The sequence below is a fragment of the Capricornis sumatraensis genome, chromosome 10 (assembly GCF_032405125.1).
Source record: "Capricornis sumatraensis isolate serow.1 chromosome 10, serow.2, whole genome shotgun sequence".
Classification (NCBI taxonomy): Eukaryota; Metazoa; Chordata; class Mammalia; order Artiodactyla; family Bovidae; genus Capricornis; species Capricornis sumatraensis.
This window is the reverse complement of record NC_091078.1, coordinates 50,253,054-50,266,026: the sequence shown is the minus strand read 5'-3', so window position 1 is coordinate 50,266,026 and position 12,973 is coordinate 50,253,054. Positions and strand designations below refer to the sequence as shown.

The 12,973-nt window shown below is 39.7% G+C and overlaps 1 protein-coding gene across 5 annotated transcripts in view; it reads right to left on the bottom strand.

Moving 5' to 3' along the window:
* Nucleotides 1-960: 960 nt before the first annotated feature.
* The window catches only part of RBMS3 (RNA binding motif single stranded interacting protein 3), a 785,524-nt gene continuing 773,511 nt past the window's right edge, over nt 961-12,973 (bottom strand). For all 5 annotated transcript variants that reach the window (XM_068981964.1, XM_068981962.1, XM_068981967.1 and 2 more), the window contains 2 exons: nt 3,773-3,853; nt 961-1,092 (listed from right to left, as the gene is read on the bottom strand). In XM_068981964.1, coding sequence (XP_068838065.1) covers nt 961-1,092; nt 3,773-3,853 — 213 coding nt within the window. The remainder of the gene's footprint in view (nt 1,093-3,772; nt 3,854-12,973) is intronic.

Genomic DNA, 12,973 nt, shown 5'->3' with positions numbered 1-12,973 from the left:
TTCTAAATGTGAATTGAGAGGAAAGAAAACTTATGATCAAGAAATGCCACTCATTTGCACCACTCTTCTGCAAACAGGAAGAGTCTTTGGGAATTCTCTATCCACCAGGGCTTTGACCATTACCTACAAAGTAGAACAGTTATCATGAGAGAACTTCTGTAGAGAGATGGAAGTTCTGTTAATTCCTTTGGTTTCCATCAAAACCACTCAAATTTTAATCTCCATGATACTCCACACAAAGCCAACTGTACTTGGCTTTCTAAGTGACTTAAGGCTTGTCAGCAGTAATTCTGACTCCCTGACTGCTGCTTTGCCATTTAATTCCTGAATCTCCACTCCATATGGTTTTATATTTCTCTATACTCATTTTCGTAAACTGTTTTACTGGGTCAGCTTGAAGCACTCTTGCCAGGGGCATGCTGCTGTCTTCATTTAAGAATGACACCAAGACCACAGTGCAGGCGCACTACGTTTCAAGTGGGAACACTGCAGTTTTTCCAAAAGTATGTATGATAGAATTTTTTTTTGTAAAAATGGCTATAATGCCCCTCCCATTTGGTAGTGAATTCCTACATTATCTTTGGGGTTGGCCACATGATTTGGTTTGGCCTATGGGACTGAAAACATGCTGGTTGTCTGGGCACCCTCTCTTGCTGTTCTCTGAATTCGGAGACTTCCAGGCTCAGCGTCACCTGGCTCCATAGTATCCATCCCACAGCCATCAGACGACCGAGGCTCAGAAGCAGAACTGTGAAGATGCCCAGCTGCTGCCCAGTCAAGAGCAGAAGAAGCATTTGCCTGAGGTTCACCCAAATGCCAACCTGCAGAATCATGAACTAAATGAATGTCTGTCACTGAGTTTGGCATGGTCTCTACCGCAGCTAAAGCTAGCAGATGCCACATGAAAGGATGAAGTCCAGGCAGCAGATCTGGAGGGACAGAGTTTAGCATGGCCAGGACTCACTTGGACTGTTGGTAGGAATACGCAGATGCATGCTCGCTGGCTGTGTCCACTGCTATCTGCTGCTGCTGACCGCTCGTGTCCTGGGACGAAGGTGCCACTGTCTGGGGAGAGGTCTCAGCCACAACACCCTGTGGAGGCAACGAGGATATAGAACCTTACTGGCTTGAGCAGAAGGGCTTCTTGCAGACGGACTGTGGGGCATTTTCCTGTGCTATCTGCCACTGGGCTTGCTTAGAGTTGCACTCAGCTACATAAAGCCACAATAAACACAAGGAGTAAAACCACAGAACTCATTTGAGGAATTTACCTCCATGTGTGACCAAGAAGACTTGCCATCAGAAGACCCTGTAGCAGTCAAATGATCAAGAAATCATTTTGCTTGCAGTTAGAACTTTTAAGCTGCAGTTGCCTATAGCCACACTAAATAATAATTCCTTAATTTAAAAAGAGCATGCAGAATTCCTATAAAAACTTCTACATTTGAGCATTTTCCTGGGAATAAATTTCTCTACCCTGTCTCTCCGATCCAGCAAAACAATGGACCTTACTATTAATAAAAATCTATATCCAGGTTTGGAATTCTTCTAAAAGGACATTGTCAAGTACGCTTTCCCTTAAGGAATTTGATGTGTTTTATTTACTTTTGTTTTCCTTGACATGAACTGGGATTCATTTAGAGGTTTCAGAAAAAGAAACATCCTTAATTTTGACTTGCTTCTTCCTTTAGCCTTTTGGTGGTTTCCATTTCTCACAGATGCCAACTCAAGAATGGATTTCTTGAGTTGGTCCTCACGCGGAAGTTACGTTTGGTTCTGAGAAAGCTTTGGTAGTTAGTCAGCCTAGGGAGGGAATCCATATGAATACATTCTCCTGGTTGTACTTATAGCCTTGGACTTCTGCAGAGATACAAGCTTTTGATCAATGTTCTGTCCTTAACAGAAGCTCCCTGACATTGCTCCTCAAAATGTGAAAATTCTCCCTTTATGAATTCAATATTTTTTCACCCCTAATATACTATTTGGTATTATACAGTTTTCGGAGTTTCCTACCTGCATTGACTTGTATGAATACTGGTGAATTTTCAATCAGTGTTTTTACATAGAAAATGAATCAGTTCCTTCCTTTATAAGCACAACTCAAGGCAATATATCAGGGTATACTTATATAATTCTTATTGATAGTCTTCTTTTTAAATCTCAGATTTATTGATATAATTAGACTGTTTCCAATAAGCAATACTCTCAAGTGTGTCTCCTTGTTTTAGAGTCTTCAAAAACCTCAAATTCTGTAGATAAGCACACACATTTGGTGTACAGATAGAGAGATGCAGATATGCGGCCAGACATTGATGTTTAAAGCCACCTATGATGTCTAGATTTATAATTTTTTCTCATGGCCTAGATTTTGATAGCTAAGTCTAGCAAAGAACGTATATTTTAATCACATACTCTCAAAAATCTGAAAAGCTAACTAAAACCTCTTTAATAGTGAACCATTCTCGAGGGCCTATAGGTCTGGAACACATAAAAGATTAACACGTTGTTCCTCCTTGGTTTCCTAAATGACGTGGTACTGTCCTCTTAAACGTCTGTGCTTCCCACATCCTGGTACTAGCAAACATCGGTAACACACCGACAAGCAAACATACATTTTGAAAAGGTCCAGTTTGGTCTCTGAAAATTTCACCTAATCTGTGTGGCTCCAGGGGTTGGAGGAGTCATGCTGGTCCCCCACACTGAGTGGCACCAACGAGAGGAGGAGCAAGAGCTGGACAACAGAGGAGTCCCAGCTGCTGGAAGACATCCACTGTGGCCATGCCAGCAAATGCGCATCAGGAGAAGGTGAAGGAGGGCCGGGAGCAGGGAGACGTCTATACCTTGGAGCTCTCACCACTGTCCACATAGCTCTAGGCCCCTCCTATCCTATCTTTCTGTCTCTGTCCAGTAAAACAAGGTATAGAGGAAATGGATTCAGCCCAGTGGAGAGAGAGGAGAGGAGCAAGCTTCCAGCAAGGCCACCATGACTTTCTCACTCATGGTCTGCACCAAGCAGAGTGGTACAAGTTCTCCTCCACCGTCTGTAGGACGTCATAGTCCCATCAGGGTTCACTGGTGAGAGCAGTGGTCCTTCATCTTCGGTACACAAAAGAATCACCTGGCATCCTTTAAAAATTCTCAGGTCCAGTCCACACCCTGGACCACATCAGACTCCTTGGCAATAGGACCGAGGCGTCACTATTTTAAAAAACAATCTTAAATAATTTCAACATGCAGAAAATTTTGAGAACCAGTGCTCTAATCCAGTCCCTCTTAATTTTTAATGTGCACCTTGATCCTTAAGGGCTCTTGTGAAAATGCAAATTCTAATTCAGTAGATCCAGGTAGAGTATGAAAGCTTGTGTTTCTAACAGGCTCTCAGGTGGTGCTGCTCATGTTGGTTTAGGGAGCACCCTTGGAGTAACAGGGCATCAGAGAACTGGCTTATTCAAAAGGCTTCAGTGTTTCCCTTCCTCTTTCTGATTGTGGCTCACATTTGATGGAGTAGTTATTTGACCTTTGGTCTTTTCTCTAAGCATAGAAATAGCATTCCTCCGAGACCTGGATACCAAATTTGCTTGTGTTCTGTGCAAAGCAAGGCAAAGGCATGTTCAAGTAAAGTCCATACTTTCACAGAGTGAGCTTGCAACTGCCAACTTTCAAGTAGCACAAAAATCACAACTAAGGATTTGGGGAGTTTACAGTGGACCCTAGTGCATGAGGCTGAGAGGTATCTGTCCTAACCTCATTCTGTAAGAAGAGACGGACTTACTTCAATGGAAACAGCTGTCGGAGGCACAGGCGTGTACTGGGGGATGTAGGTCCCTTGCATAGGAGCCGCGGCAGTCATGTACTGGAGAAAATCAAAGAGAGAGGCAGATGAACTTGGGTATGTGGCCGGTGAGAACAGTGATAGCACATAAGACTTTTCCATGCGTGGCCCCCGCCAATGAGTGAATAAACTTAAAGTCTATTTTAACCGAAAATAATGCAGTTTCTAGCAGTATAGAATAGCCATCTCTTATTGATTCAGAACCAACAGAAGCCCACCTCTCTGACATCAGTACAAGTTCATTCTTCCCACCCCCTCATGTTGTCCTGAACATTCTGCATTAGCTCCCAAACATCTCACTTCCACATCCAAAACACAAATGCCTGCCAGGTGGGCAGGGATGACCTCTGTTTTTTTCCTCCCTTTTACTGCTAGCACATAGTAGGCTCTCAACAGATTATTTGTTGAATGAATAAATCATATTATGAAAAATAATTCTAACTAAAATAAAATAGAGGGATAATGTTAAGAAATACTTGTCTACCAACAATCACAATTGGCAAATATTATCAATTCTTTTGTTATTTGATAGCTTTTTTTATATATAAATAAAGGAAATAGTGTTGCAGATCATGTTGAAATTGCCTTTTTCTCCTCCCCCCACTCAATGTCACTGACAGTATTTCCTTTTCCACTCCTTTAATTCTCCAAATTTTCTTCCTCTAAATGAATGATACAATAGTTCAATCATTTTTCACTAAGTTGTAAAATATGTGTTGGGGATAACATGTATTTTGGCAACAAAAAATTGACACAGAAAAATTATATGCCCACCTCTGTAAGCACAAAGTGTGGCCCATATTCCTGTTTCTAATATACATAGCCTCTGACAAGTTGAGGTTCTACTCTTTTGAGGATGGAATCTTCCATGGAATCAACTATATTTCTGAGTTTCTAACGTTGATCATCACAAAATTTCAGAGCCAGAATCATCTAATGAAAACAAGGCTTCTCAAAACACAGTTTCACTGAAATGATTCTTATGGAAACGAAAAGCCCATGATTCTTTATTCTTCTAAAGTCACTGTGTTCACATATGAAGGGCACCCATAAGTATGCTAAATATAAATTACAATGTTCTGCATTGATAGGTACTTTCAGTATCCAAGAGGCATGATAATTCTGAATCCAGGGAAATAATCTGAATGGAGATTGGCTCATCAGATATTGTTTACTATTCATGGAGAAACAGAGCAACTCCCGACAAATGCTTCTCCATCCTAAACTAGCACTGTCCTACTAATTCTGTTTGCTGAAAATAGAGACAACCTTAGGGAAGCAACCCTAAATCAAACAAGCCAAACTGCTGCCCGTAAATCCATGTGTTACTGCTGATAACAACTGCGTGCAATTCCTATCAGTACAGAAACAACCTTGTAATGTGGACTAAGGACAACTGTTTGCAAGGCTTGGGGATATTACTAATTTAGCTTCATAGCTGAAAATTATCAGAGATTTCTGCACCCCATTCTCTGTGCTCTCACAGAGTTCATCACACTTCTATTAAAATTGTCCAGGCTCTCATTTTCCTAAAGGCATGCGCCAAGTGTTACGCATGCTTGCATCTTCCAACACCCTACGCTGTGCCTGGTACTTAGTAGAATAACTGTTCAGTGGCTGAATAAAAAGGCTATGAGAAGAAAGTCCTCTGTTTCCAATTACACATCTTGTATGCCTCTTAGCCATTGATCATTCTGAATTCTGTATAGAGACTTCCCCACCCCTATAAAGTATTCATATAACTTTTAAATGAATACATTAGCCCACTCTGCTCATCACTGTCCCTGTGTGCTTAAGCAGACAGTTACTCAGGGATCCAACTGCTGTCAATTTTTCAACAAAATACAGACCTCTGGAGTTGCATTTCAGCAAATATTATTTCATATCTAGCACCCATGGCAAGTGTCTGCTTTGCCAACAAAACTGTCCCAGAAAGTGTTGGAGCTAACAGTCCCTTGGCTATTTCAGATGGGTGGTTTGCTTATGACTTACAGGTTTTAGGCATCTCTTAATTTACTATTACCTACACATTTTTTTTTTTTTTTAGAATGTTAGCTCAGCTGGGGGAAAAAAGCTTTCTGTATTTCAGTGCATTTGAGCAATTCTGCATAATGTAGCCTCTTGGATATGACTCTATGTGTGCTCAGTTGTATCCGACTCTTTGCAACCCCATGGACTGTAGCCCACCAGGCTCCTCTGTCCATGGGATTTTCCCAGAAAGAATACTGGAGGCGCGGGTTGCCATTTCCTTCTCAGGGGGATCTTCTCAACCCTGCACTGGCAGGTGGATTCTTTTCCACTAGTGCCATCTGGAAAGCTCTCTTTGCTATAGACACAGAACTTTAAAACTCTGAGAAATCAGGTTTTATAGAAACCTGCTGAAAGGAGACTTTAAATCAGTCTCTAAAACTTTTTAGCACCTATTGATTTTGCTTAAAACTAGTACTTTAAAGAATATACTTTGGAAAAAGTTTCTTTAATTAGATATCAAAAATCCTAGTAGATGTGTAGAAAGTGGGAATGTATTTTTACCGATAGAGTTAATATTCTTTGTGGCTCATGTTCTACGCTTTGGTCACGGTTTTCCAAGAGGTACAACACAACAGTCAAATGATACTCCCTCAATGATCTTGGTATTTTTTATGCCAGAGGTAGTAATTCCAAAATTTGCGATTGTCATCAGTGACTGTGGGTTTCCTTTTTATAAGAAGGCAGTGTCACTGGATACTGCCTGACCCACCCCGGCTCCAGTGTCCACATCACTAAGAAGAACTTTCTGTGAATTAGACATAGGGACATGGGCTGGTGCCACACAGAGCGCTATTCATGACTTCACATGAGAATCCACCTCACTTTCAGACCTCTTGTGCCAAACTAGGGTTCTCAAGCAGTGTAGTTAGTGGAAAGCATCTTGTGCGATTCTTTTCTATAAGCTTCTTAAAATCACGCAGCTTTGTTCTGTTCAGTGGAAGGAATCAGTAAAGCTTCACACCTTCCATGGCATTTGATGAAGTTATGAAAGTAGCCAACACTGAAGTGCTTATAGTTTAAATTCTCGGTCATCTTCTCTTCAGAACAACACCGAGTTAGGCAGGATGGCTCGCCCGTTTTACATATTGACAAGCTGGGGTACACTGTGAATGCACGCCAGTTCTGTTCATGTAGGATCGAGTCCACTTTTCAGCCAACTTCATGACTTTTGAAATAAAATCCTAAGATTTTCCACGATCGTGACTGTTGTGTGTTTACTTTCATCGCTCAGTCGTGTCCGACTCTTTGCGACCCCATGGACTGTAGCCCGCCGGGCTCCTCTGTCCATGGGAACTCTCCCGGCAAGAATACTGGAGTGGGTCACCATGCCCTCCTCCAGGGGATCTTCCCCACCCAGGGATCGAACCCAGGTCTCATGCACCGCATGTGTATTCTCTACCGCCTGAGCCACCAGGGGACCCCCTGACCACGTGTAATATGCCAACTTAAAAAATAACTTTAATAACTGGAGTCCCAATTGAGAAATACAGAATATAATAATGCCTTGGTTAACATTTTATTGTCATTTCATTTCCATAGATTTTTAATTTTCACTTTAAACTCTGAATACCTAATTTTCTTCTAGAAGAGCTACTATCCCTTCTGCTTATTTTATAATTTAGCTGGAGAATGTTGTTTTAAAATTAGGGACAGGCTTATTTTAAATAAGTCAAAGCTATGGAGTTTTATACTCTGTAAGACTATTATTATCTCTCAACAAACTTTTGCAGTAAAACTTTTCTGTGGTAGACATATATTTTCTAGGGTAAAGCTTCAAGATGTGACAGACTTGTAAAATTAGGCACAGGAGCTTATAGGAAATGGCTACAGCCATGTGCAAGATCAACTCTCAGCTTTAGGTAACTGGTGGAAATACCTCTGAACTTTCTCTGCAAGCATTCAGTTTGGTTTCCTTAAGAGCAAAGATAAACTACAGTCATAATTGATAATGCAGGCTGCACAAATATGGTTTAGATCTCAGTGCCTAAGACTGCTTTCTTTTTATCCAGCTAATAAATGACAAAAACCTAAGAACCTAAGAAGGACCTGTGATATAAAAACTCTGCTCTTTGACTTCATACATTTCTGTGGACTACTTATTAAAACCAAAACAAAGCATGTCTATCCTTTAAGCTAATTTACTTTACTGGTTTTTCTCAAAAACTAGAAAATATCTTCCATAATTCTTTCATGAGTACAAATTATTCTGTGTTTCTTTTTCTTTTTTTTTCTTGGATACAATCAATGGCTGATGGGAACCATATTATAATGAAATGATATAGATAAAATGGATAAATCCATATATTTCCCTGTTGGTGGCAGCTTAATGTTTTGACATTCCATGGATAAATAATCTTTTTTGGTAAACAGGTTGATGATTTTCACATATTCTGAAAGCACTGGATTTTCACATGGCGTATGCTGGAAACCCAAATAGCCATTTTCAAACCCACAGAATAAATTCCAGACTCCATCACTTGTTCCAAGAAGTCTAGACACTGCATCACCAAGATAGTTACATGCAGAGAGAAAAAAAATGATGAAGTTAGAGAGGAATTGTGTTTCTACTTATTTAATTTAGAACAAAATATTTCTGTTACTATGGACTTGTTGATTATTTCTGAAGAAACAAAAAAGTAAAAACTCCAAATTTTTAGTCCCTGATTTACTTCCTTCCGAAAGCACAATAAAATTTTAGCAAGTTTTATATAGTTCCTGATGGCAAACTTTTCCTTTTACTTATTTATATACAGCAAAGGGAATCCCCACATTTCAATTTTTGAAATTTCCTAAAATAATCAAGCTTGCTCATTTTAAGTTATTGTTATATTATGCAGGTTCTTAAATGGGTATACCTAGTCCTTGCTATGTAAAGTGAGAGTTAGTTGCTCATTGGTGTCCGACTCTTTATGACTATGTGCATGGAATTCTCCAGGCAAGAATGCTGGAGTGGGTTGCCATTTCCTCCTCCAGGGGATCTTCCTGACCCAGGGATAGAACCCAGGTCTCTCACATTGCAGGATTCTTTACCATCTGAGCCAGTTCTTGCTATAACATTAGAAAACCAGTGTAACAAACTTCAGCAAGAGTAGTTGTTTAGGTCTTATCAAACTCAGATAGTCACTGACAAGGATAGAGGGAAGGCAGTTAATGCAGAGAAAGCAGAAATTGGTATTGGATGATGCTAACAGCCTGAGGCATGAATCACTGTTGGGACCATCTAATACAGTTTCCTTTCACAAAAGAAGCTGGAGGATAAACGGAACAGCCTGAGTGGCTTGGGGGAGGCACAGAGTTACATTAGGTCAAGGTACTCCTAATACCTGAGTTCCGACAGTTATACTGCTTGGATTTGCAACATTCTGTCATCTCAGAACTGGGGAGAGAATTAGTATCATTCCACTCGCTTACATTGGCTAAGTAGTAAAAGCTGCCTGGAGTCTAATTCTAGGAATGTCTTCTAAGTCTCCATGTCACGTGAAGGATGAGAGACAGTCTGCAGAGAGCAAGAGAGCTGAAGAGGCAAAGTGCCCCCACCCACTAACGAGGACATCAGGGATGGACTCCGACGTGGAAGTCCACTGCTCAGCTTTTCCTCTGCTCTGCCACTCCTGCCAATGAAACGGTGAGTAAAGTGGGTCCCCACATGGAACACTGATAATGTATGTTTTTGTAATGTTTTATGTTAGTATCAATTTAAAGCCTATTGACTTTTAAAGTACTAGTGGAGGTACAAAGTAGACAGCTATGAGTGATAAAATAATTATCCCAAAAGACTAGGTAGATGTGAATATAGATAGCAGCATAGACTTCGCCTACTACAAGTAAAAGTGCCTGAAGAGGAGAGAAAAGAAGACCAGTTAGTGAGCTTGATAGAAATGGGAGCCCAGAGTATATAGCCTACATCATCCTATGTAGTTCACCAGAACAGTTACTAAGTATAACCCAGAGAGGTGTGCATTAAACTTTGACCAAAAATACAGATGGTCATTGTTGAATCTGGAGTGAGGCCCATTTATTGCTGCCAGACAGCAAAGAAAGGGACAAAGAAGAATCTTGGAGGGTTTTTGTGTGTGTGTGTGTGTGTGTGTGTGTGTGTGTGTGTGTGTGTGTGAAACTTATAAAACTCTACCCACTGAACCACAGGGAGAAGCAGTCATCCCCACGTGATCACAGGTTATGGAGGCCTTCAACTCTGTGGAAAAAGCAATCTTCATGAATGTACTGGAAAAAGCCAAAGCCCGTTAAGTTTTAGCACATGCACAGATCATTGTGGTAGCAATAAAAGTAAAAGAGAATACTGTAGAAATTTAGCTGATTAAGAAACTGTGTCTTCAAATTTGAACTTGAAACAACTGTGTAGATATGAATTCCTTCCTCCCCTCTCTTCAATAACTATTTTTTGTATGATGGGTATCACAAAATGTAGAGAAAGATAAGAGAGATTTTGTGAACCACAAAGACCACTCAGGAGATAAAGATAAGGAAGTCAGACTAAAAACTGGGAACTAGAATGGAGGCAACTATAAAAGCATATTCACAGTGATGTAGAAGGAATAAAAGACTCCCTGGGCTTAGCAGAGAGGGGAGCTGAGTAGAAAAATAGTAAAGAATATTATGAGCAAACTTATGTCAATACATTTGACAACTGAGATAAAATACACATATTTGCTGAACAGCACAATTAAGATGGATGCAAAAAGAAATAAAAATCTGCATCATTCTACATTTATATAAAAAAAGAATTAGAAATCCAAAACATTCTGAAAGTCTTCAGCTTCAACTGGGTTCTCTAGAGAATTTTTCAAACATTTAAGGAATGAATCTTGTATGAGAGACTTCCCTGGTGGCTCAGAGGTTAAAGTGTCTGCCTCCAATGCGGGAGACCTGGGTTCAATCCCTGGGTCGGGAAGATCCCCTGGAGAAGGAAATGGCAATCCACTCCAGTATTCTTGCCTGGAGAATCCCATGGATGGAGAAGCCTAGTAGGTTACAGTCCACGGGGTCGCAAAGAGTTGGACACGACTGAGCGACTTCACCTTCACAATCTTGTATAAATTCTTCCAGAGAATACTAAAGGAGGAGCACTTCTCCCCTAACCTTATGAAGTTAGCACACTCCTTATATCAAAAATTGACAAAGACATTATAAGAAGGAAAAAAAACCAAACAAACTATAACCTAATGTCTTTCAAGAACATTTACAAAGACCTCCTAAATAAAACGTCAGCCCATCATCTCTTGCATATATATAATGCTCAAGTGGAATGTATTTCAGGATTGCAAGGCAGGTTTAACATTTGAAAGTCAAGCAACATAATTCACCATATTGACAGATAAAGAAGAAAATTATATGATCATTGCAATGACTTAAAATATCTTTTATAAAATATAATATTGGCATATGAGAAAATATCTTAGCACACTAGGAATAGATGGAAACTAGGAATAGAAGTCTACAAACAAAACATTTATAGCTGACCTCACAGTTAATGGTGACATATTGAAGGCTTTCTATTTAAATTTTGGAACAAGATAATGACATTCAGTGCCATCTCTTCTATACTGCTTAGAGATTATAGGCAGTGCACTAAGGCAAGGAAAAGAAGTGGAAGGCATAAAGAGCAAAGATCACCAGTGAGAAACTAAGGAAATCAAGAGGTGAAGGTGTTTTGTTGTAAAATTCCAATAATAGATACCTATTCTTAACTCTCTTATTACCAACATGCAGTAAAATTATACTGAGACCCTAGTACATACTAAGTACTAAGTAAGCATAAACTATAGTCTTAAGGCACGGGTTAGGGAACAGGACTGATAGAGCCCAGAAAAACCAGATTTCATTACTAACCCACTGGATGCCCTGGATAGTTCCTTTCTCCTTTATGATCTGAAATATATAAATTATTTACTTTTATGTATTATTCATTATTGCAAATCTTACATTTACCACAGTATCCAGGAAGAGTAAGTTGGTATTTTATATTATTATTATTTTCTTTTGTTAGTCTCCCCTTGTTGTACTTGAGCTTCCTGTCTGTTTATACCCTCCTTGTTGCTTCTTAACATTCTCTATTATCTTTGTTTATCAGTATGATTTATTAAATGCAAAGAATTAAAAGTCTCTGTAAAGCAGTGAGCTCTTCAAATGAGAGAAGCTGTTGAGATCAAATTTACTTAAATCAGTCTCTAAATTTGAAAGTTTCAAGAAGAAGAAACCACTTTAAAAAATGACCTGGATAGTTCTCTCAGAAACATACATGAACAACTAATGTCCTCAGCCTCTCAGAGCTCACTTAATCTTTTTTTCCAGGAAATGGAGTTTGCTTCTTTATTTGGAAATGAAATAACTGAAGGACTTTGTCAGGAAGGTAAAACTCCTCAATGTGCCTCAAAGCAGTGTTGTTTTCTACTTACGTCTGTGCCTAAAGCATTAAATCAGGCTATAGGTGAAGACACTTCCGACAAACTGAAAAGGCACTCATCCAGATAGACACACACACACAGTAAACTTTATTTGCACATGAAACATTCCCTCTCAATCATATGGGGCCACACGTCATAAATAATAACCACCCCAGTGAACTAGAGCAGGCAAAGTCAACGGAAGGAAATGGTAAAGGTGACTCTAAATTATCCTGTAAAACAAATTTCAGTCTCTATAAGAGACTCAACAAACATACTTTTTGTGTGTGTTGGTTTTGAGTCAAGAGACTTTCAGATGTGAAGCTTGACCTACAGGACTAGTTAGAACATTCACATTAGATATTGATCTGAGATGCACAGGGGACAAGTGAAGGTAAGAAGTAGGAGAAGCAGAAAAGACGGAGCAATGTTCTACATGAGGAGGAACAACGTATAAAGCGACGGTAAGTTGAAAACTGCAAAAGTAGAGCATAAAGCTATTTGAGAAAACTACTTCTAGGAACTGTACTTATTTAGGAGAGGGAAAAGAAAAAAAAAAACAGATTTAAACAGCACTGCCTTGTCCATGTGAGCATATATAACTCTGGCAGCACAGAAGCATGATGGAGGCATTTCTGCTGAGCTAAAAGGTCCCCATTCTTGTTCCCAAGGATGTGTTCAGGGTAAAGAGCTAAGGGCAAGGAGA